At 36.9% G+C, this 25,873-nt stretch overlaps 2 protein-coding genes and 1 long non-coding RNA gene across 5 annotated transcripts in view; 2 read left to right on the top strand and 1 right to left on the bottom strand.

Moving 5' to 3' along the window:
• The window catches only part of LOC110832853 (gustatory receptor for sugar taste 64f), a 48,045-nt gene extending 45,785 nt beyond the window's left edge, over nt 1-2,260 (top strand). For all 3 annotated transcript variants that reach the window (XM_087348737.1, XM_022070253.2, XM_022070263.2), the window contains 2 exons: nt 409-498; nt 961-2,260. In XM_087348737.1, the coding sequence (XP_087204863.1) occupies nt 409-498; nt 961-1,077 (207 nt within the window). In that variant the 3' untranslated portion in view covers nt 1,078-2,260. The remainder of the gene's footprint in view (nt 1-408; nt 499-960) is intronic.
• Nucleotides 2,261-3,577: 1,317 nt separating this feature from the next.
• On the top strand, nt 3,578-9,729 carry LOC110832917 (uncharacterized). Its single transcript, XR_002544088.2, has 2 exons — nt 3,578-3,696; nt 9,053-9,729. It is a non-coding gene; the product is annotated as an uncharacterized LOC110832917 (long non-coding RNA).
• On the bottom strand, nt 3,681-15,009 carry LOC110832904 (gustatory receptor for sugar taste 64f-like). The gene is made up of 8 exons (XM_087348732.1): nt 13,611-15,009; nt 13,062-13,180; nt 11,757-11,942; nt 9,032-9,306; nt 7,710-7,864; nt 6,328-6,490; nt 5,907-5,996; nt 3,681-5,770 (listed from the first exon to the last, which is right to left on the bottom strand). The coding sequence occupies exons 1-8, from the start codon at nt 13,703-13,705 to the stop codon at nt 5,648-5,650; spliced, it is 1,206 nt and encodes a 401-aa protein (XP_087204858.1). The 5' UTR covers nt 13,706-15,009; the 3' UTR covers nt 3,681-5,647.
• Between the last annotated feature and the right edge of the window lie 10,864 nt (nt 15,010-25,873).

Below are 25,873 nucleotides of genomic sequence, written 5' to 3'. Positions count from 1 at the left end.
ACAACCCAGAAGACAGCCATCTTCAAATAATACAGTGTTCTTTAAATAATTCCCCTCCACTTGCAACAATTTGTCTAACGTCAGTTTCTGCCATGGGTTCAAACTTTTACGAAACACATGTCAAACAGAGAAATTAGTAGGTTTATTTGCACTCGACAGATCCCTTAATGAAACACAACGCCTTGTCAGTAAGTGTAACATACACTTTTCTGCATCTAAAATGTGTCTTTCCTAATAACTGTGTTCTTTTCCTACCTCTTGAATGCAAATTACTTTGTCTAGACTAACAAACCTAGGCAAATAATACGTTATTGTTGTAAAACCCTTAGGTAGCTTTAAGCTGACAGAGGACAATGACATTGATTACATTTGGAGCTTCGAAAAAAAGATTTTGTAACTGAATTTCAGGTACACCGATTCCTGGTTCAAATTTCCACAGATGCAGTCGCCCTTACTGGATGTAGATTCTTCACCGTCAACAGAACGTTGCTACTCACGGTAGGTTTTGACACTTCGTAGTCTATAAAGTCCTTCCTCATTTTCAATTTTTTCCCCTGCGTTTCCCATCCTGTGATATGGTTATTATTTTGTTCACCAATGTTTTCCGTGTGCCAATTTCCACGAGATTTAGAGATTTACTACTCATTATTTTTACATTTACACCACTCCAGCAGCGACTGTCTGCTGTCTGTCTTGTTTGGCTGTGCACGATTCGAATTTTAGCGTAAGGGACTTGTGACAACGGGTGTTTTCATGATCACAACGCACAATATTCTTTAGCATGAATCTCGCCCCTCACCAAGATCCGAGACGAAAGTTTGTGAGACTGGTTGCAAACATTTTTCTTGCATAGCCGAAACTCGGTGGTCCTCTTAGACGCACCAACATCATGCGGACTGTTACATCCGTCAATGACTGTAATTGAATGTCTGCGTACTCCATCATTTCATTTTCTTTCAGCTGGGCGGAACGGTTGTGACGTATGTGGTGGTGATGGTACAGTTTAGCAGCCCCTCGTCCGGATACGCTACTAATGATACAGAATTGTGCCTCAAGATGACTGCAAGGTTACATTAATTCTATTGATGTTCATTGTGAAGCTATAGCAATACTTGAAATTTGCACGTAAAGGGTTGAATATAGGAAATGTATCTATACGTAAATTCATTTACAATTAGAATTTGGTTTAACTACATATGTAATTTGTGATTATAAGAGCGGTAAATATGTCGTTATATATGATGTGAAGCTTTTACGGCGGCTTTCATTAATAAAGTCTTGAAAATGAGGGCAGAGATGGTTCTCGAAACGTCGGCGATTGATCACAAACTAACACGGCTGATAGCCCGAGAAGACTTTATTAATGTCGTTAGTGGTTGGCCGGGTTGTGACATCGTGTGGACTTGTAGATAGGAATCAACATTTTCGGATATATATATATATATATATATATATATATATATATATATATATATATATATATATATATATCCTCCATCTTCAAGGCTGAAGATGGAAGAAATATGTTTCTATGTTTCCATTTATAACTCAAAATCCAGGAGACAACCTTTGACATGATATGACCCTACTCTGTTTAAATGGTAGGTTAGGTATTGAATTCATTTGTTATGTCGTGCTGTTCTAGAGCTATCGCATCAACAAAATATCTGTCCTGGTTTTCATTATTTTACACCTGAGTGCCTATTAGTGTTAGTCGATTCTTAAAGGATTGTAATCTTCTTATACGCAGCCTACATCATAGTTTAATGCCATTCAATACAAGGGTGGAATTCATAAAATATGCATTATACAGTATTAGCAGAATTTTAAAGAACGGTTTTAAGGGTTTAAACAAGTTTAATTTTAAATTAGATTTGAGTTTATTAAGGTGGCATAAAGATGGTTGTCTAATGACGCTTGGCGTAGTGTGAACGGTACCAGAGCCTAGAAGACAGCCATCTTCAAATTAAATTTTATTTCAAGTGCAGCAAATCCTCAGATTTCTCATAATTATTTGGGAATACTTTTCCCTTGTTATGGTTTACGTATCATTCTCATATTTCTTCAGTCGATGCAAACAAGCTGTTGACCTTTCCTGTTATCTGATATTGAATGTGAACAGTGCCATCATTGCAAATTGATATTTTGCAAAGAACATGTACAAAGTACTTTAGCATAACAGGAAAGGTAATTTTTTGTTTAAAATAAATGTATGACTAATGATTTCATATAAAATAAAATACGCCTGCTTTAAATAACAGATATGATATTTATTTAGATCCTTTATATAGGTTCTAACCCAGCATCGTGAGGAAATTTGGGAGTTACAATGAATAGCGTAATCCGGTCAGGAAAGCTAGCAATGGCTGGGAGTTCATCGTGCTGACTACACGTCACTCTGTATCTGGTTGGATGATCGTTCACCTCTGCTTAGGCATGTGAACGTGAGGCCAGCAGCCAGCTAGTCGGCTATGGCTTTCTGGAGCTGTTACGCCACGGATTATTATCAATATATAGGTTCTCAACGTCCAAACATTTGATTAAGCTTGCGTTCAGACTAACAAATTGACCACCTACAGCAATTAACATTAAAATCCAATGGCTTTACAAATATACAAATGTTTCTATTGATACAAATAAATTAGACAGAGACGTACCTTTCTACATTTCCGAATTATTAGTCACAGTCCATAAACTCTTAAACGCAGTGAATCTAATACACAACGACATGATAATTTGGAGCAAATATTTTATGTGGGAATAGCGAAAATTTAAATATGGAAATTAGTGCGGTTAACTGAGTTTAAAACCACAGTTTCAACTGGCCATAAAATTGTATGCATATTTTCATAAGTCTTATAGATATGGTAAGCTTATAATCATTTGTATAGTTTTTACTAGTCGCAGTTACTGTTTTCCTTGTATGGTGGATGCTGCAGTATGCTAGTATATTTATTTAGTGTTCTGTCTGACGACAGGTCCATATGAACAGGATCCTTCCATCCTTTTCTCGGACTGGGACCTGTTCATATACGTTCTTGGCAGATGATCCAGAAGTGGTTTGCCATTGCCTTCTTCTGTGTGTGAATGGAGTAATTGTTTCAATGCCACGGAGAAACCGGGGAAGCCCCCGGAGGAAAACTCCGTGTTGCCTAGACCATGGCCTTGCCAAACACAAGTTATAAATTCGGGCACCACCGGGAATCGAAACCGAGACGCCAGGATTACAAGGCCAGCGTTCTAACCGCTAGACCACCGTGGCTATTATGCTAGTAAAATATAATATATTTTTACGTATTCAGTATTTTTGTTTGAAGCAAGGCGAAACGGTGAGGGAAGTAGTGGTGGTGAATGTTTTACCATAAAACTTAGGTAAAAAATTAAAACGCTAAAAATTCTTTAAACACCCGCCGTGAAGACGTGTGGAGCAGTGGACACTCCATTATTTGAGGTCAGCACTAGACACCCTGCTTTCTGAACGTTTAGGAGAGGGCTGTAGATTCTCATTGGTTGCACTAGGAGTGAGGATTAATGGCGACTGACAACTTCCAGGAATACGTCATTACATCGCATGTGTAGCTGCTTGAAGCTGGTTATGCCAAACGTCATTGGTATCTTTTTTACGGTTAACCGTACGTAACTGCGCAGTGTGGTTTGACTTTCAAGAAGAAATATTTCAGTTCTATCACCAAATCTGTAAGTACATTTAATTTATCTTAGTTACTAAATTTCTTAGTACAGTATAATACAGCAATCTTAAGAGTGTGTTTACCAATTCATTCCAGAGCTTTCTGAGTATTTTGATACTTAGATCCTAGGTACAGAATAATATAATTGCGAAATTATTTTTAATTTTATGAGCCATTTTATTAATTATTTTTATTCTCAATACAGGCTGTTTGAAAGAGACGCCAGTTACTATTGTTTATACCTCTAATGATAATTTAGGAATACTAGCTAATCAAACAGCATTTGGCAAGGATGAGAAGCCAATTTGTGTTCAAGTGCTCCACATGGTAAAATCTAATAGCACGGTAAACATTTAGTTCTTAATATTGATGCGAAGATGTTAGTAGGATATCCACATTAAATGATTCTTGGTTATGGAAATGTGTTCCTTCAGTTCAGCGAGCGTTTCAAGCAGTGATGGAATGTAAACACTTTCCTTAACACAGCCCCACATAAAGGAGTCTAAATAGAAAGGGCATGTTGCTTCAAAACCTTGATAATCGTTTAACAAGGCCGACCACACAGCGTCATGAAAAACAAAGCCGAGATCGGCAAGTCTAAATGGACTTTGTTCATTATTTAGGAAATTAGAAGAATTAATATCAATTGTATGAATTTCTGAACCATTTCAAGAAGTAGACCTATGTAGCTGGGATTGCTTGAATTTTTTTAATTTCGGTTTTCAAATGTTTCATCTGTGTTACGTGGTAGATTGCCGATGCAAAATACAGAACGCAAAAGAGATCATTATATTTTGAAAGAAATATTGTTAATGATTGATAATAGATCAAATATGTTTACTTAGCTTTGTATCTGTGACATATCAGGAATACATAAATGTACAAGAGTTAAATTGGATTTTATGTGCCAATGTAGGAAGCAAAATTTTATACAGCCATACAGGTATCCTTTTGTGGCACTCTGTTGATTACAGCATATAAATATGGTACACATAGCGACAATAATATTTTTTACAAATTAACTGTGTCGTCGTTACGTTATAAGCAAAGAAAATAACATTGGAAACATGCTTTAAGTTGACGTGTTTATCATAAAGCTTTAGACGAACAGTTTTAAATGCTTAGTTATTTTAAATGTCAGTAGAGATAGAGACGTAATGAACATTTGGCCTTAAAATACTATGACTATCATAATCGACTTATGTTAAAAAACAGCAACGAAACACAAAATAAAAATATCATGATGGAAAGTTCATTCTTTGCGTGCAATTTAATTTATTTTGGTGTTGAAACGGAGCACTCATTAAGAATTTCTTCGGTGGGCGAATATTTTTTTGCATAAAACTAATTGTAACAGACACTTCATATTTATGACACATGGAACTTAGTAACTCCTTATTGTGTATTGCGGTATGCGCTATCTTTTTTATTAAATTAAATTATGAAATTATGTTTCTAAAAGGACTTCGATCCTATAGCAAATCCGTGAACTGAGCAGAGATCATACTAACTGCTGATACTGATTCGTCTCGTAACAGATATATACGCACTAAATATGAACATAATACATTCATATAAATTGTATATATTAATTTGTTTGATGAATGCAGGAATTTTAATTATGACTCGAGTTGGTTATACAGAAAACACATGCATACAGCTAGACATTCATGCGTATATAGGTTACGTACATTAATACGCACCTCTAAAATGTACTGATTAGCTTGTTTCAAATAGATTTATAAGTGTTGAGTCAAGATTGTTATACTTGGTTATATGCGTATAGTCAGCTAAAATCATTATATCAACCGCGGTATAGAATCATTCTTCATATGGCGAAGCAACCTCGTGGTTATGAATTCATATTTTATATTACGACTATTCAATAAATATAAAACATGTAAGTAACTCTATTATTCAGAGAATCTTAGCTTTGTTTTGGAGAAAACACTGTGGATTTACTGTATGTAGTGCACCGTCGTCAGATCGAGGCACAGGGCTGTCATGTTAGAGGAACTGCTATCAGACGTGGTTCCAAACTGCACCAACACAACTTCGTATGTTACAATAGTCCCAGCTAGCTGGAAAGCACAAGTATTTGTCATTATTGTTTTGCATTGATACTTAGAACCTACAGTAATGACTTCCCAACGTATCATTCGTTGGATTATGAGTTAGAAACCAAGCGTGCTTTGCAAAAAGTTGTTCATTACTCACAGTGAGCAGGACAGTTCTTGTAACTGGGAAAAAGTTTAATCCGGTAAGAGCTACATTATCAGTAGCAACTTGAATTAGAAATCTGTGAACCTGCAAAGAATATCATGTAAAAGTGGACAGACGTCTTTATGTCACTGGTTTCCATATTAACATTTTATGCAAGATTTTCGGCGGCGAGTATGAAGATGGATGTCTTCTGGGTTGTGCGACCGTGTAGTATGCTAGAAGTTTACTGGGCGTCTCAGAGGTGCTTGCTGCCTTCATATTCGAATTGATTATGGAGGCAGCAATTACCTCCGATACGTCGGTAAACTTCCATCAGACAATATCGTGGAAGATTCCTGAAGACACTTAATCTTCACACTCGCTGCCTTTGTCTCAGATTGGTAACAGAGACCCTGAAATGTGTGGAATATCTTACCTCCACTTGATAGCTGTGAGCAGGAACTGCGTAGAGAACTTCTTTAGCAACTCGACTTTCGTCATAAATACTGGCTGCGTACAGAGCCATGGCGATGGTCCTTAGCAACAGGTAACCGAAGGACACGTAAAAATACACTATTTGTATTGTGTTAAGGGAACGGCTGAAAAAGAGAATCATTCATATATTGAAGCTACATATTCACATTTGTTCAGGAACTTGTTAGTAGTTCTTTCTGAAGTAAGTTGTCTTGTACTGTGACAAGCGATGGTCAACGAGCCTTTTTCAGTTGCCAACCTTGTCGTTACCTCTCTAAAACCATGATTTTACCACCTGTTCATCTAACGTTGCTGGGTTGTAGCGCCGTTTTGTCCGGTAGAAGTTTACCGATGTTTGCTGGCTCCATCATCAGGGCGGTGTTCAGAGAATAATTTAGAATGTTTTTTTATGACTGTTCGTTACTAACAGACGAGGTTGCAACTAGTACATCAGTTATTCATGAACTAATGTTACGCGACACGAAGAAAGTCTTCCGCCACTAAAAGTAGCTCGAAATTAGGACGGTTGTGGGACCTCAAAAGTCTTTGTTAGTGAAAAATCTGAGCATAATTAAAATTAATATGAAACAGTCGCTCCTAAAATGATAACGATTGGCGTGGTTTTATAACAATCTCTTTTATTTACCTTTCACCGACTACGGAATCTGATAAAAATGAATGTAAACGTGCCTGCAGTGTTAATATGGAGAGATTCGACTAAATTTTGTGTCGGTAAATACATTTAAATTATTAAACTTTGGTATAATACTTAGATTTATTAGAACATCTTTCTAAAATCATTCCAGTTATTCCACATTAAATGCCTTCAAACTGTTAAGAAAATTCTGCACATGATTGCTACATCTATCCTATGGAGCTTTGCAGAAGTTGTGTAAAATTTACAGAAGATTGGCATTTCAGTGTGAATGCAAGCCTAAAGATTGATGATTGGGAGGCGAGTGTAGTGTGCTCTGGGAAGTTATTGAATGTAACACGTGTTGAGAGTAAGAATTAGATCGGTCAGAATATCTGGGACAACAGATTTAACGAAAATCCGTCTGAAACAAACGCCAGTTATGGAAAGTGTAAGATTGGAAGTGATATGAGACAAAACCGAAATTCTTTCCTTCTAGCAGCCAGGAAACTTGAGGAGCGTTGGACTTATTACGTCTAGAAGCAGGTAGATTAGATGGAAATAATCTGTGCACTCACACATATTTCATGATTATTTTGTCATACCTCCAAACAATATTATCTTTAACGATTAATCGAAATCAGAATCAGTCTATATTCAGTGTGTTCTTAAGGTGACATATTTCAAACACTTCTTTAAAATTCGCTCACTTTATGCTGTTGAGGAGTTGTTGACAGATGAAGAAAAGGTTTGTTGCGAAGCAGAGCAGGACAATGCTAGAGACACAGGAGTCAACAGATGACGTCAAGTGCGATAAGGCATTATAGTCCTCTCGTGCTGATCTCCAGAAACATTCTGGCATTACCTGTAATTATAAGGATTGTATATCGGTTTTGAAACGGCCTTTTCCAGTAGTTAAATATAACTCCACTAAAATGCATCTATCTTTATCTCTCTGCAACACAAAATACTGTAATTAGATCTAAAAATACACACATACCAAGGAAGAAATAACGTTGCTTTTTAATGCCCAGGTTAGTACTGATCTAATTTTTGTAACGGACCGCAGCCAAATGTTATTGACGCAAGAAGGCGGTAACGCTAAAGATCTTACGCCTTACAGTCAGAGTACACTTTGACTAAAATTTTTATTTCTGCATTTTTGTGGTGTCTCGCGATTGACCTTAGAGCTCGTTTCCATCAGAGAAGTCATACAGCGTCTCTGAATTAGCTTAAAATCATTTGTAAGACAGAAATGACCAAGAATGTAATTTATATAAGAAGAAGAAGGCAACGAAAGATACAAATATGAAAAAGTGTTTTATCTAAAACCACCCTTCGTTCCAGTAGAAGAGGGTGGTTACATTACATTCCAAAAGGCCTGGGATTGAACAAGAAAATAATTTTCAGATGAACTTTCAACAAAAGACGTGTAGCCTATATGAACTATTCACACAACTAAAAACAGCTGGGTTGTCATCTGATAGACACTCACTGACTTTTCTGAGGAACTTAACTGCTTTCATCACTGATTTGAAAGACATATAAAGACCTACGAACTTCCTGATAAGAACAGTTAGAAGAGTAATTTCGAAACCTGTGAGCTCACTACATATTACAGTTAGTTCAGCACTAGAAAATTGACCTGTCATACGTTTCTTGACTTATTTTATAAGCTATCTTAAGTGGTAATGTATTAAGAAATCTGAAAATGAATTATTACTTATCTTCCTTTGATCAGTCTCACAAGACAGTTGAGCAGCTGAGTCTGTGGACAACTGAGTAAGCGATTTATCACTTATTATTCCTTTAACCTGTTTAAGATGGTAGCTGAGTGTAAGTAACCTATTAAAGTATGCGAGCTGACGAATTACCACTTACCTTTTCGTCTGATCTGCGTCAGATAGTAGTTTATTAGTCGGTACATATTAAAAAAGAGCAAATGAAATATGACTTTCTGTTCCTTTGCCCTGTTTGAGATGATAGTTGAGTAGCCTAAAAATATCACCATTTGATTAGGTGAATTACCTACCTTTCCCCTGACTTCTTTCAGATGGTAGTTGAGTAGGCGAAATCTGCTCGCCAGTGCAATGCTGACCAGCATTATGAACATGTCAGCGTAGCTCCAGTAAAATGATGAAATTACGCTGACGATCGAAGTGAATAAAGCCATGAAAGTTGTGTACCCGATTACCCCAAATACGTGTCTGTGCGTCACCATAATATAACGTCGCACCAGGTCGAAAGTTCCAGTAGAGCACTGCGAAGCGATGTACATTCTGTTTGCATTTGATAACACGTATTCGACTGGAAATAAGAAAAATAAGTAGCAATATGCTCTCAACATTGTTATTTATAACTATATTGTTATGACAGTTCACTGTTCACTGAGAACACTAATAATCCCATTCATCTTACCAATTCGAGAAAGTTGCTGACATTTGTGGAATATAAATTTATAAATAGGTTAAACACACTTCCTGCATCTTATGCTGATTGCTAGTAATTATACAAAATAAATGTAATGAATTTGAGCTTTATATTTCACTTTCAATGTGTGATAAAATAATTATGGCAGTTCAGTAAAATTTTAGCTTTCCACGGCCGTGAAAAATTGGATTTTGGTGTTCTATCCTGAGCATGGTGGCAGTAGGTTTCTTTGTAAAATCTGTAACTATGTATATGACAACCCAGAATACCACAATCTAAATAAACATTATGAAACTTAAATATTTTATTACCACTTATGAGTACAGGTCACACCGAAGTTCTGTGACGATTAAATTTAAGAAAAAACTTGGTACAAGTCAGGACATTTTATAAACTGCGTCAGAGTAGTCAGAATAACATCCTAAAATCATCGATTTAATTCAGAAAAAGTAAGTAAAACTGCAACACACACACACTAAGTATCAACACGTATTCATCTCGACATATAGTTGTCCCTCACAAAAAATTTTGTCATATGATTTCCCAACAGAGTTTAAGTAACAAGACAGACAAAATCACATCAACAAACGCGCTCTACTTGCCCTGAGACTCGCTCACGTGATCAAGAAATTACCCTCCTTTATGGAGCCCGATGATTTATTACCTCGCCGGCTGTTTAACCTTTTCCCTCTTGCACGTGGAAAACTCGTCAACATGTTTTTAATGCCAGAACTAAGGGTTATTGGCCCGCACATATTTTACACCACCGTGGTTCAACTGGCAGCCCGCTGGCCAGATCCGGCCCGCGACCACTTGTAATCTGGCCCGCGAAAGTTAGTACAAACCCATTTTTTTCGAAGTTGATGTTCCATCACTGGTAAAAGAACATTCTACTCAGTGTTCTCACCAAAGCCATTGACAAATTGTTCTTGTATCAGATACAAGCTGTTAAAGTAGCGGAGTACTAATAATTTGTGTAAGTTTTCCAGCTAAAAATTGTGAGAGATACAAGCTTTTGCAGGAGCAAATTTAAAATAATATACAATTCTGGAGTAGTTTGTGTACGTTTAAATAAAATTTGTGTTTCAGCGTATGCAATGGTAATATGTCATTTCTGAATAAGTATTAGAAAAGATAACGACAATGCTAAAATAGCGACAGGAGGGGTTTCTTGGCCCTTGGATCCAACAGGAAAACTTTTCTGGCCCAAGCGAGGAAAGAAGTTGGACCACCCTGCTTTAAACCATCATAAAGCTTAATAATTTATGATTTTATAGGTCCTGTATACACAACAGTTTATTAAACATAAATCGATTGCAGTGGGCTATAAGATCCATTAAACACTACGCCATGACCTGTGACCTAGTGAAAGTTTTCCTTGACATATTCTGAAACTTTACATATTTATGGCAATAATTGTTCAGCTGTCGCTGCTTAGTGTACCCCTGTGCTTAGCGGACCCAACTGAGTAGGTACTTCTCGCATAAAGACGGAAACAGAGCCAGTTTCCGAAACGTCGTGGTTTCTTCTTTTAAATAAGGACGATGGGAAAAGTCCAGGTAGTGAATAATTTTAAGTGTAATCCACCATCGTCAGAACCCTTTAGAATTGAATCTTACGGACTTTCGATCACGAAACCTGTGAGAAAGAGATAACTTTGAGAACCCAGGCGAGTATATAATATTAATACGAATCTTAACACGTTGGAAGAGACAAATTGGGTTCATCTGACTTATGATAGGGTCCGATTAAGTCTCTTATGAACACTGTTTTAAGCTTTCGGCTTGAAATTTGTTTACAAAATGAATAATAAAAACACAATAAACCCTTTTCCAGCGCTGGGGTTAGTTTGTGTATTATCGACATTGATAATTAGACATGTACATATTTTGGACACAAGCGCGCATATGCGGGTGGGGGGGTTCGGGTCGGGAGAGACACTTACATGAGGATGGATCAACTTCTGATTTTATTTCTGTACCGCGGTACGTGATTGTTATTGGGCTGCGTTTTAGGTGGTAGTTAAATTGTGCAGAAACATAAAAAACCATTCACAAACGGAAAAGTAAACAACATTAAACTTTTATAGTTTGCTGTAAATTACGTATGTATGAATGAGGAAGATTAAAATTATACGTGTGTTGAGTCTACAATATCAGAGGACGTTTCGCAAACTGAGGGTGTATTCAATTTTCCTTTAGTAAAATATTGCTCAATTTATTTTTGTGTGCTTACGCAGTGTGTTTAACAAGGGTTTACTGTATTTGCAACAAAAAAGGACTTATAATTAAATAGTAGCACTGGTAAAACATATATTTCTTACCCACCTAAGGCTAGCGTTAATATAACAGCTGTCATTGCTCTAATCTTCAAGCGTAAGTTGGTCGGGTATCCGTAGCGAATTTGGTTGTGTTCTGTTTGTTGCCACAGCATTGCCACTTCTGGCCACTTTGTAGCAAGCTTCAGAAATAATACACAGCATGTAAGTCCAGTGACGTAGAACATTATCGCTCCTGTGGAAATTGTATCAAATATACTTTAAAAATTAGTGCGAATAACTTGACGTTGCAGAAGTAAACTGTTTAAATCTGTTTTTACTACAACACTTTAATATTAATCTCCAATTTACACGTAGTCTCCTTAGAGAAATTTTCTTTCAGACTTGATGAATATAATTTCTACGCCTTCCCAATCTCACCCATTCAGGCTACAAATTCCTTCCCTTTTATCTTCATTGATATGAGGGTCACAATAATATACCTATTGGAGAAGATAAATTATGAATATCTTCGTTGCGTAATTTTCTTCATAATATTTTTAAGTTCTTAGCATTTAGGTCAAAATATTCTTTGCATCCCTTATTCTAAAATGCCCTTAATTTGTGTTATTACAATGTACGAGATGTAAAGCTACCCATTTCTTGTCATCGAATATGTGAAAGTCTGCTAGTGATCGTTTACTGAGTGAATCGGTGTGGATAATTGGAAGCTCGTTGGTACAATTGATCTAGTGTTCTTAAGTTTCAATTTTTATCTTTCGAATTTAACATAAACACGACGACAAATACATATTTAATTGATCTGGCTGCTGGGGATTCTTATATTCATGCGCAAATATATTACCATGGTTCGGTTTAATTTGTATTTTTATTAAAATGTATTCTTTTGTAATTTGTGGTAAGGGAGCCATTGAGTATTCTGCTAGTCACTCCTCGATCCCTTGGTGGGCATTTATCCTGAACGTAGGAACTCTAGTAAATCCATCAACATGGCTGGCGACGGAGACATATAACCCTAAAGGAAAGTATTATGGGCCCTGACTCATTTTTGTCTAGTCCCACTCATACGTTGCAAGTTTACGTTTTAATTAATAATACAGCCAATTAACGTAAATGCGTTTTCTTTGCTGTCCTGCGTAGGTAGAGGCCTAGCGAAAAGCTGATTACCTACCCGTCCAAGGCTTCCTTCCAAATGTCTAACGGATTCACAATTTTAGAAGCATATTCGAATGGGAACTGGCCAATAGAACTAATCGTTAACAGCTGAAGAATAATTAAGAACCTGCGAAATATTACACTCGAGTAACAATTCTTTATAATTATATTAATATTTACAATATTTGAAATCACTTACCTGAAGTCGTAAATGTGAAACCTACGATGAGAAACCATGTAAAGGAGAATCCAAGAGAGACAACCAAAGCCAGAATCACGACAATGGTGTAGAACACTCGAATACTTCGCCATGTGAATCTGCGGGAAAAATTGGTTAAGACACGCGCATATTAAATAACTGAGTGCAGAAATTTGTATTAGAGTTTCTTTTGTATTCTGTAAGGTATTTTTGGTTTATTGACTTAATCCTTACTACCAACTTATGTGTCTAATATGGCAGAGTGTGGAGAATTAATAACATAAGAAAACAGACTCCTTTCTGGTCCAGGGAAGACTATAATATGTAGCAGTGCCAATACATCAGATTCGAATAAAATCTACGGATACTCACAGAAAACAAACTCATTGTTTCTCTACCCATGTGCCTTCAAAATCTACCTAGCTCTCTTGCTACCAGAGTCGCCAGTGTCAGAAATTTGTTAAATTTCTTTTTGCATCGGCTATTATACTAGGCGTAGAAGTGGATAATTGTTAATGTTAGTAGTATCAGTAAGTGAATAATACGAACGAGAGGTCTTCAGCCCGACGTCCTGTAATTCCTCTGACAGGACACAACGCGAACGCCTGGGCGACCATGAACACGCAACACAAGGAACTGAGCATTGAGTTGACATCGTCGTCGCAGTAGACAAGGTTCCTGGTGCTGAGGGCATTCGTCTTGAAGTCGCTTTGCACGTGTCTCAGAGTCAGCCTACGAGTCACTTCCACAGGAGCCACACTTTCGCTTCGCGACAAAGTCAATAGTTGATTATTCTGGAAAATGTGACTGTGGCCTGCGAAAAGATAAATAACTGTGCACTTAGAATTATTTATGCTGAAAATGATCCTGTTGACAAAAACTTCAGTTCACAACTAGCATCGATCAGGATGCCATTATGAAGACAGCGATCACTTATGAAACTTCGGTCAATTTCTACGAGACTTTACATCCAAGGAGACATCTTCACATTTACCACCATGAGAACCTGATATATCACTTATAATAGGTTCGTTTTCAAAATTAGGACAGGAATGTTTTGTTATATACATTTTAAGGGAACGTAAATTTCATGTTTCTAAATTTTGATATTGCTAACGATGTGAATGGTTTACCAGTTTCACGTTTAATGAAAAATGAACTGGAAATGATAAGTGATGAAGGCACTGTGACAAACGTTAAGGCACTGTCCCGAAATTTGCAAGGAAAACCACGTGAATCTTTAGTCAGGACAGCCGGTTTCAGTGCCGAGATTTGAATTCGGGACCTGACGTATGCAGCGCAGGATTGCTGGCTATTCCATTATTCTTCCCACTTTTCTTTAAAGAAATAAGCAAATTCTATAATTTTATCTTGTCCTTGTCACGTTTACAAAATAATTATTGTAGGCATATCATGTGGACGGAGATGATGTACTGTCGTTTTTATTCAGAGATCGACAATTTATCCATATGTTATACAAAACTTACGTTCTTTGACCATGTCTTGAATTTCTAAAATGTATGTTTTATAGAATTAGAACAGTATTTATATCAGTTCACAATATTGGCGTGGTATATCACAAATAAGTACGTCACATACTTATGCGTTTTCAAGAAAAATATGCATCCAGTAACATGAATTTAATAAACAAAATAACAATAAACACTGTGTCAAGTGATTATTAAATTCCTCCTTTCTTTATGAAGTTTTACAATCAGAAGGAAGAGAGAAGAATCTTGTACTACTTCCGTATTGTGCGTCTTCGTCGCCCAATATGAAGTCAGTGCCCACGTGAGAGAATACAGAAGCTTAGACGTAGCATTGCGTACGGTGTTCGATGATGAAAACAAATGACTGCGTCAATGCGTATGAAACTTGGTCAGAATGGCAACACAACTTGACACGTGCCCATCAATGCGGTGCTTAAGAACAAAGGAACGACGTAATTGAATGTTTGGTCTCACTATCAAAACACATTAGGAGTGACAGTAATAAGCATATAAGCACTGTAAATAGAACAGTTATTAAAAATAACAACGAATCGAAGAGGTCTGACATTACGCAGGCCAGCCTATGTTATGTGGCGTGATGTAGATGCAACTTTGCAACTGTGTTACAAACTTTTGACACTTTCCTGGAAAGAAAATAATTATATTTAATTGCATACTTTTTGTTTCTCATGCAAAATGTCCGTCAGTAATTCAGACCACATAGCATGTTGGTTGTGCATAATGAATTTTAAATAATATAAAATGAAGTGGTTGTGGCCGAGTTAAACATTATATAGGAAGGAAAGAAGAAACCCACAAAACATGAAAATAATCCTTCAGCACTTTCGATACGTCACATATACGCATAAATACCGATACATAAACACGTACGTCTACAGAGGAATTGAAACTGATCGTAATGCAAGAGGCTGTGAACTGAATGACGTTATCATTGTAATAGAAGTTCGGTCCTGTAAAACGAGGGAAATCTCCTGGCCAGCTGAGTGACTATCAGCCTCTAAAGGGCTTAATTCATGAGGTTAACCAATGGCTATCAAAGCTTTGTTTTCCATTTGGTAAGACTGATGGTAATTAAGGATGTATTATTAAATGTGGGGTAGTTAACAGTATTGGGCCTAATAAAAATAATTTTATGTAAAAGAATATAGTAATAGAAATGAAAATAAGCGTGTTTTCTCCTGTTAATTCCCAGACGTATGCTCTGAAAATAACGACGACAAACAGGAAACATTCAGCTGTAATGACGTTTTCCGTTCTATTGCATTCCGAAACTTTCACAGGTTTTCTCGAACCCTCCCACAGGAAGCGTTCATTGGTTCAATGTCTGTTGGATGAATGACTGAGGTGACATGTTGTTTACTACAGGCATCAGACAATTTGTCTTCCCGCTGGACACAAGCGAAAACAAGAAGAATGCTTGTTCGCTTTCTAGAGCTAAATTATTCAGAACCTACGGATGCAGACTGTACACATCTACTTGAGTCCACAACATGTCACCTATTTTTTAGGCAGTTGCAAAAATAACACGACGCACTTCATACATAAACACGTTTTTAAACATGATGTGGAATTATATCAAATAATATATAAACAAGTAGAATATAAGAGAAAATAACTTGTCAGCATGGTCCTTTGAAACGAAGCCATGCGTTTCACGTTACAAATACTGCCACTGTCAAAGATGGCTGTCTCCTGGATTGTAGCGCCATGTAGTCTGGTAGACGTCGGTAAATTCCTTCTACCAGATTACACGGCTCTACAACCCAGAAGACAGCCATTTTCGAGCTCATTGCCGTGAGAAACTCAAATCCTGCTCTCGCTTTCGTATTACGAAATTAATAACTGAGCATGCGTACTATGTAATTAACCCCATGCCACAAATCAGTCCTTATTTACTTTAATTTAATTAAATTACGCTTTCAGTAACTTTATTTAGCGACAAGAGTCCTCAAAGTGGTAATACATGTACCGCTGTTGTGAAATACGTTTCTTATCATGATTGTGTAATCTAGGTATCTCAATATTATTGTGCATAAAGGGCTATGTATCTTAATTTACTGTGCAATATCGAGCGGCTGTCACAAGATCAACATATTTGTCAGCCATATTGTGCAAAATTTTGTGTTTCATTTTCGCTATTTTCGCACAGAAAATTAAATGTCTTCTTTACGACTTTTCTCTTGTGGATACTGCTACTGATATTTTTGAGGCAACTTTTTTGTAAGCATGTTTTCATTTTTCCTTTCTCCGATATATCGCTTTGTGTATGAACACAACCAGTCGTAGATCTCTCGTCTTCTTCCACTGTAGATGCGCGTTTACTGGGCATGCTATGTTGTGTGAGCTAGTAGCCATTTTCACTGATTACCCTTTCAGGCCTAAGCCAATAGAATTCTTCAATATGTTAAACAAACCTTCCATGTAGCCCAAAAGATCAATATTACTGTGCAGTAATTCATATTACACAATACTGTTTATGCTTAGTGCATAATTAAGACTGAAATGTCCGCCTCATAAGAAACACAGTTTTATTATCTTGTTCACAAGATCAACCAGTGGACCATGTCCTCATCCAACTGAATAGAATCCACATCCCCCACACCCCAGACCATCAGACAGACACACCCTTACAGTGGTATACCAGACAATTAATTACCTTACCTTAACTGTCTTATGCAAGTTGATTTTATAACTTCGCCCAAAGTCTTGCTGGTGCTGCCATCTGGTCACATTGCTCTAAAATTAAACATCACTTGTGTGTTGCCGAGGATACTCCTGCCATCTGTGGACGAGATTGTAACGTCGCGAGCTGTCGACATTAACCAGCGTATTGTGAGCTTTTGGACAAAGCCACGAGCTTGAGCGGAACATTTAATTAGGGCAGCGTTTCTCAACCTTTTTGCTCTTGCGGAACCCTTGAAATAATATTCATGTCTCAGGGAACCCCTACATAAAAATTATTATATATCATTATTGATATCTTTATTTCTTTTTTATAAAATTAAAGTTCATAAGGAAAACTTAATATATTTTTTTTGATAGCTGGTTTACGCAAAAAATTACTTACGTTTTTCTCAAGTTTATTGACAATACAAAAAACTGAAATCGAACTGCCTGTTCAAGAGACCTCATACGGAGGTTTTCATTCACACAAAAATAAACATAAATAACCAATATCATATATAACACATATAAATAGAACGAAAACAGATAATAACTACTACAATAACTAAATCGTTTATTGACAATGTTGAAAAGGCATAAGATAAGTCAAAGTAAAATGTCATATGAACAAATATATGTGTCAAGGAAATGTTATTTTTGAAGCCAATTTAAATAACAAAATTTACTTGAGTTACTCGATGATACGTGAATCCACCACGTAGAGCTCCTGTACACTGACCACTAAAGGCGGTTTCACGCTGGCGGCGTATAGACGTCGCTAAATATATTTCTTATGATTATTATATTTCTAAATGACATATCAGGTTGAAGACTTTATTATAATACACAAGAATTTTCCGAGAATATATCGTACGTGTATAGTAAAATTACGAATATAAAATTAAACATAAAAATGACTCAAAAATACATTTACATATGATAAGCCTATTCATCACTATTTCTCGCGGAACTCCCGGTGATTGCTCGCGGAACCCTTAGGTTCCGGGGAACCCCGGTTGAGAAACGCTGAATTAGGGTGAAGAGGGTTAATTGTTACACGGACAGGTTGTTATATTTTACTTTAAAAATCACTCACTTGCAGCAGCTTCTTACGAGTCTCGTATCTATTGCGTCTCGTCTGTTCGCAGTTTTGTCCAAGGTATGGTACTTGTAGTTTGTGTATTACGTGAGCTAGGTTGATCTAAGTGTTTTTACCAGTGCTGAATTCTTAAATATTTGCCGATATTTTAGGTTTCACGGCTGAGTGTATGAAGATGATTGTGTGCTTCGATGTTTCGTCGTAGAAGTTTGCTTATATTTCAGAGATACTTACTGTTTCCATCACTGTAACGATGATTGAACTTGTGCCACAGAGACTGCTTATATGGACTCTATATTACAGCCATGAAACTAGTATGTAAATATATTTTCGTCTAAATAGATGCAAATTTATGAGAGTTTTATTAGAAAATTTGTTACATTTCACTGCGTGGCGACTATATATCTACCAATATAAGCAACGAAGATTCTTTGGTAGGGCTATTTTTCAAAAGAATTACTGGAATAGCCTACTAGTAAAACGTACAAGGGAAATAGGAGCTAACTTACGTATCTCAATATGACTTCAGATCAAAATTTTCTTTCTAATACGTTGATTACAGCAACTTTGCGGAATCAAAGGACCCAAGACAAGTATGTAAACAATGCATTGCTAATCTGTTATAGAGAGAGCGGTCTGGCCTCATTAAGTACAGTCATACTGACAAAAGTTTACTGCAGTATGGTCCATTAACGTCTAAAATCCACTACACAAACTTTTACTCCCAAAAGAATTTCAATGATCGAAAAGAAAAATTACAACACTGAATATTGAACGAGGCTTTGAAATGAATTACAATAGTTGTATTGTACAAGATAGGAGATGTTCAGTCGCTTATCAGTTTGCTTTACAACTTTATTAGAGTAATAAAATCATTAATCATAAATTGTATTTTCGTTTCAGAACTGAAGTAGTTTGAACTCCCTAGTAAACCATTAAATTATGATAATATTATAGTTTGTGAGCTGAATTTTAATTTCCAGAAATCGTGATGTGAGGAACCTGTTCACTCCAGTTAGTGTCCTGCAACACCTGTGCTGCTTTCTATCGAAAAAGAATATACCCGGCACGCCCCTTAAGGCCTGTGACACTATGCGTCATTAACAGTTACCGAGAAAGGCACTGTGTGCATTGAACCTAATAATCGGTAACAAAGGAATTATAATTAGCTCAGAACTCTAGCCATTATAATTAGTGTCATGCCTGGAAGTCGATATATTGCGTACACAGTTCTCGCTGTATACGAAGCGATCAACCTCACGTGTTGCTTATGAAAGATATTCAATTTCATACGGCATTTACGTGTTTCGAATGTTCTGTTGCAACGTAAAATGGAGTCGAATGCAAAGGGAATCGGACAAGTAACTGCTTTCACTTTTCAGTTGCATAACACACCTTAACACTTTTAATCTAATGATCACAAAATGCGTGTTTCACGTTTATTTTACCGTACAACAAATCAAAATTATATTTACGAATTAGTGAAGAGGACGCTAGTTTCGTGTTGTCATTCGTTTCAGAACCTTTCATCTCCCATTTCCCGTCTAAATTGTCAATAAATTAAACACACAGAACGACATTAAGTTGTGTCCTCAGGGAAAAGTTAATGGTATATGTACAGATGTGTTGTGTCGTGTGGGTAAGGAGTCTGTGCAAGGAACGCGTAGTGTAGGAAATACCCACACAGAAGAGACAGACGTACGCGCAGATTAATACGGGGTGCTGAGGCTTAGTGTAGGCATCACAGCCAAATGGATTATTCGGACAGCTTCCAAATACATGCTTTTGCAAATAAGATCCCTGACGATTTAAATAAAAATAAGAACAAAAGTTTCGTACTAAAAAACTACAGTATTTCAGCAAATTTAAATTTTAAAGTGTTTAAATGCTTTTGACTGTTTATGTAATAACTGAACCTTATGTATAGGCAGAACGTTATGATGTTTATCTAGATACTATGAAAACATTATTAATGGAATTTGGTACAGTGTTGTAGAACCTCTTGTGGTTTATATTGTGGATAAAAGATGTCACCGGAGATGACCCAACAGTGTCGAAACATGTCGAGCCTGTAGTTCAGTTCATTCACTTGTTTGCTTGAAAAGGGAAAAACCAGGCAAACATAAGGGCAAAATAACAAGAATTAAGTAAAATCTGCATTGCTACCAACATATAAAGTGTATTGACTATAACAAATTAAGACCAAATTAAAGAAATAGTCATATCTTGTTCCGTTATAGAGAAAGTTCTGAGTTGCGTGGATAACGTGGGGAAATATACAAGAAACCTGAAGATAAGAGAGCACTTGGAAGACCTAGGTGTAGATGGAAGAGTAGTACTAGATACAACCCTGTAACGGGTTGTGAACACGATAATGATCCTTCGGGTTCCACGAAATAAGTTCAATTACTCAACTGTCAGTGCGACTCTGAGCCTCTCATGCTTCGTTCTACTTCACGGAGTTATTTAATCAATTACGTCATGGGCGTTCATGTGGGGCGCATCGGAGGAATGAGAATCTGCAGACGCTTGGTTGGAACACCTGAAGAAAAGAGGGAGCTTGGGGACCGTAACGCTACTGCATAAGAAGAATACTGTGTGGATTAAATTAAGCTGGCTCAGGACAGGGTCGAGTACTTGTTAACATAGCAGATAATCTTCATTGTAATTTACTGACTGGCTGAGCGACTATCAGTTTGTCAAGAAGCACTTTCGTCCTTAAAGATATTTAATTAATTCCGTCTCTATAAAATTCATCGTTGTTTCTCCATAAATGAGCATTTAATTTGAATTGGCGTCTTTTGTTGTGGCCTCAGAAGAACAGAACACCAGGTTCTAGGAATGGAGGAAACAGAGCTTTTAGCCGTGGAGAAGATTTATCTGACATATTTTCGTATTACTGTATAATGCAGTGGCCGTGCAGCTGTGTAATGTTGCTGTCTGCTTAATTGTAAGTAAAAGCAAAGTGCACGTTGTGAGAGGCGAAGAGATGAATGCACGTGTTATAGCCCACTGGCGTAGTTATGGGCCCTAATAAGCAGCTTACACAACAGAACACGTGGATCCAACTCTCCCATAGACGAAGAAAGAATGATAACGAGGAACAAGTAAAGAAATAAATGGAATTAAGTGGAAAGGAAACAAAAGAGGAGATGAATGTTTAGGTGCAGTTGCGTTCATTGATAAAGTTGAAAGCAACTGTCACTTCCAGGTGTCCAGCTGGAACTGCATGACTCACGGTGTAACTCTACACGGAAGAGAAGTTGCGTTCAACTTTATCAGTGGACGCACTACACTATTCAGCGAATTGGAGAAGGAAAGGACATCAACTTTTCTTGAACGAAGCTTTATTATAGCATTATTTAACCCCACGGAGCAGAGTCCTTGTGAAGCTAGCATTCTATCAGGTAGTCAAAAAGTTTCCTTTTGTGGAACTCATAAGTACCACGTCAGCAAGAGCCCTTCTCCAGTTTGAATCATGAGCGGGATAAATTCAGTACAAAACTTTACATCATATTTCCAGATGATCAATTTTAATATTACGTCCATCTAATACTGGGTGTTCCAGACTTTTCCTTCAGATTTTCTTTTACGAAAATGTTTTATGCCCCACAAATGGATAAAATTATAATTACGTTAAGAAATAAAAAGATACAAACGAATAAAATACGAACACAATCTGAAAAGATAGAAGTAAAAAATGAAGAAAAACAAAATATAGAGTTATAAGAAATTAAGAACGGAAGTAAATAAGAGACAGCTGGAGCTACGGGATGTATATCGAAAGAAAGGAGCTCAAATTAACACTTCACGACGTGAGTCTGAGAACCCGATTGGCAGGGAAGGTTTTTTTACGGGTGGGTTTACAGATCGGATAAATGCTGATCAAAAGCTGTTGCGACCATAATACGCTTTGCAATCAGGCTAATGCAAGCAGGCTGTAGCTGTCAGCACTCTCCGGGTAGGGAGGGTGGATTACGTCACGATAGAATCTGAACTGAATAATTAAACTTAGTAGCTGCTACTAGGCGGGCCTTGCAGGGTGAATTGTAACATACTGCATGCAGACAGTCCCTACCTCCGGCCCGCTAACCCTGATCTGATATGCAAATTGCGAGTAGTAAATAGTTCGTCTAGAAACTTACTTTAGCATGAAGAATACTCTATAGAACCACAGACCAGCTGCATTTGCTGCCATTGTCTTATGCTATGTACTCGCAAGCCTTGGGGCGGCTGGAACGTGATGTCGAGACATCGAATCCGTGCTTTTCAGTTTGTCATCGAAGTATCTAGCTCTGACTTCAACGAAGGATGAGTCCTGAGTTGTGACTTGTTGAGTCCAAACGCGTCGAATGCGGTTTTAAAACCGTGGGGGCATTAACTACATTTGTTGTATTTTTGCAAGAAAGTTTTAATAATTTGGGGGATTTAGTGGAGGCTAAAAATCCCTCAGCGTAATGTTTAACATTTATAAATGTGACACAGTTCAGTTAGGAAGCGGCGAACGATGTAACTAACTTTCAGTACGCGGGTGCAGTTCAGTTTTTAACTTCGGCTGTCGTGTGACAGTGTCGAATATTTGGTGTTAACCAGCGATTCGGCAAATATTGCAGTTACCGTTTTAAATGTGGATATGAGTTGGACAAAAAGCAATTTGCAGTATTTGCCAAATCGCTGGTTAACATCAAACATCTGGCGTTTCTCTCGCCCGATGATCGAAGTTACAATTTAACTGACTAATTAACTAATTAATTGACACCGTGAAATAGAGGCTTTCTTGAGAAATTATTTTAAAAAACCGTTTTTGAAGCGGTCATACTGCACGATATGCTAGTTGAGTGACCGATTAATTAATGGAATAAATCAACCACCACATTCATATTGCTGATTTTTACCATGTCCTGTTAATGATGAAACCGAAAAGAATTTCCGAATTGAAGCTGCAAAAGTCTTGTCTCGTTCGGTGTAATGTGTGTTTGAGCGGAAAACGTTTGTATAGACAAAAGCAGCAGTTTCTGACCTTTCTTTGTACTTCATCCCGTTAGTAAGTTACTGTATAACTGTAGAGAAATGGAAGTCATTTTAATGTCAAAGGAAACTCATCATGAAAATGTTTAAGTTGGTTCCAAAGTATACATTAGTAGCTACGTTTTCTGTACACTAGATTGAATGCGCCTACTCAGTTTTAATTGTTTTATATCTTGCAAGAAAAGATCTGTGGCAGAATACTAAAGTATCCCAGCATGACATCCATGACTATAGTTATTTTAACTTCGTGAAGACCTTCAGCTCTGTAGATGGAGACAGAATGTTTCTCCGAAACGTTGACATCTACATACTGGTCTATACGGCGCCATAAAACAGATGAACAACATAATTCTAGTTTAATTCCAAATTCTCTGCTGTGTGCTTGCCTACACATTTGTAAATATTTGCAGTTTGCGAATTCACTTTCGAACAAAGCCAATTAATCCAACACTCAATGCAATTGTATTTATGGTCCGATCGGGAAATCCTCGTAGCTTAATTGCAGTTTAAATCTCACTGCGTTTTATTTAACATGTGGTGGCGCAGAGCACTTAGTTGCACAAACAGAACAGCCCACTGCTCGTTGCTGAATACAGCTTTAATAATAATAATAATAATAATAATAATAATAATAATACACATGTTTAAAACATTACAATTATATAGCCCAAAGTTAAGCCGCTACCAAATGAAATCGATAAATACCTATCATTAGTAACAGAATTATTTAATTTTAAGCCAAAAATTACATGGGTACTTTCAATCAATTGGTTTTTAATGTGTTGATTTAATTCACCAAGGACAGTGGAACAGTGAGTCAGCTCTTTAGACTACCAAAAAAACCTATGGGATAGTTACGAAAGGATGTATTTGTTACATAACATTCTGAATGAAATCGACACAGGTCTACGAATGAGATTAGTTACGCTAATCACAATATATTTAAATGAAACCTATAATGATGTCCTTATAGTGAAACATTTGGAGATGGTTGTATTCTGGGTTGTAGCACTGTGCAGTCTGGTAGACGTTCACCGAATTTTCAGAGATGATGGAGGCAGCAGGTAGTTTTGAAACGTCGTTAAAAGTCAATCAGACTACACGACGCAACATCCCAGAAGACAATCATTATACTCGCGGAAGTAAGAACCTGAAATCTCATGTATTTCTCGTCATTCATGCTACATATCCCGCACAACCCATTCTCCTTGATTTCGTCGCCTGCATAATATCTGATGGCGAGTAATAATCACGACGTTCCTCTGTGTGTAATATCATTCCATTCTCTTGTCACTTCAGTACTTTCATTGCTCCCAGCACGGTAATGAACAGAGACATGTTAATATAATTAATTCTTCTCGGGATACCATCTTAGCCCTTGCCCTCAAGTTACTAAGTACCCTGAGGACGAGGACAAAGATTGTTTCTTCATTAAGCCACCTTACACTGCTTGTAGCCCGAGAAGAATTAGAATGTGCTTTCAGAATGACAGTTTAAACGCATGAGCACACACACCTCGTTTATTTTCAAATACGATATTTAGGAAGTCTTGAAAATGGCGTAGGTATGTCAAAACGCATATCAGTAACTTTTGTTATCTGCCAATGAAGATAAATAAGAAGATTTCTGTCTTCTGGGTTGTTGCGCTGTGTAGTCTGAATATTCATATTCATCGGAGACAGTATGACCTCTGAAACGTTGGTAAACATCTACCATACTACACGGCGTAACAACCCGGAAGACAGAAATCTTCATACTCACCGCTGTAAAAACCTCAAATCTTACAAAGATAAATAAGTGCAATATATGCAAATATTTTTTATTCTATGGACATTCAAAATAGTAATCATAGAGTTTTGGTGCAAATCTTGTACCGTGCCAATAATTAAATGACAATAACAATATAATATTAGACAAGAATAAATTAACAATCTGTGGCCTCATAACTAATTATAAATCAGAATTTAAAGTTACGAGAAAATAATTTGTTTGGCTCAATTTTGTGAAACTGTTTGCTTCAAAGGTTTCATAATAAAGTTGTGATGGTAGCATTAGTATACTGGAATAGCAGGGGCAGTGATGGAATTAATGAACATTTAACGAGACAGAGGTTTGCATCAGACTGCCGCAGGGCCAATTCTTCTATCACAGCTACAATTAAATCCAGGCGTTTCAGCATTTACGGGTTTCTGATCGCCGCAAAAAATTATAAGGTTATTCAGATGTGTTATTAACATATTGTTTGTGAGCTACCTAATATAAAGGAAAAGTGCGTATTTCTCGTTATCGATATGCACACTGGTTCTGTGATAACAGAACGAGTTCGTGTTTTTACAATCTATTTTTTCTAAATTTCATTTCAACATTATGTTCTGATATACATATCATTCTTAAAAACTCTGGTTTCGCAAAAGGTTGCTCCCCACCTAAATTATATTTATATTTCTTGTTTTATATATTCGAATTACATATCCAGGCCTCGACTCAATTAAGCTTATCTTATATCTAAT

This window comes from Zootermopsis nevadensis, unplaced genomic scaffold, assembly GCF_977971745.1.
Source record: "Zootermopsis nevadensis isolate Lab colony 2312 unplaced genomic scaffold, Znev_1.0 Znev_ptg000013l, whole genome shotgun sequence".
Lineage (NCBI taxonomy): Eukaryota > Metazoa > Arthropoda > Insecta > Blattodea > Termopsidae > Zootermopsis > Zootermopsis nevadensis.
The sequence above is the reverse complement of the archived record's forward strand: the minus strand, read 5'-3'. Positions and strand labels throughout refer to the sequence as shown.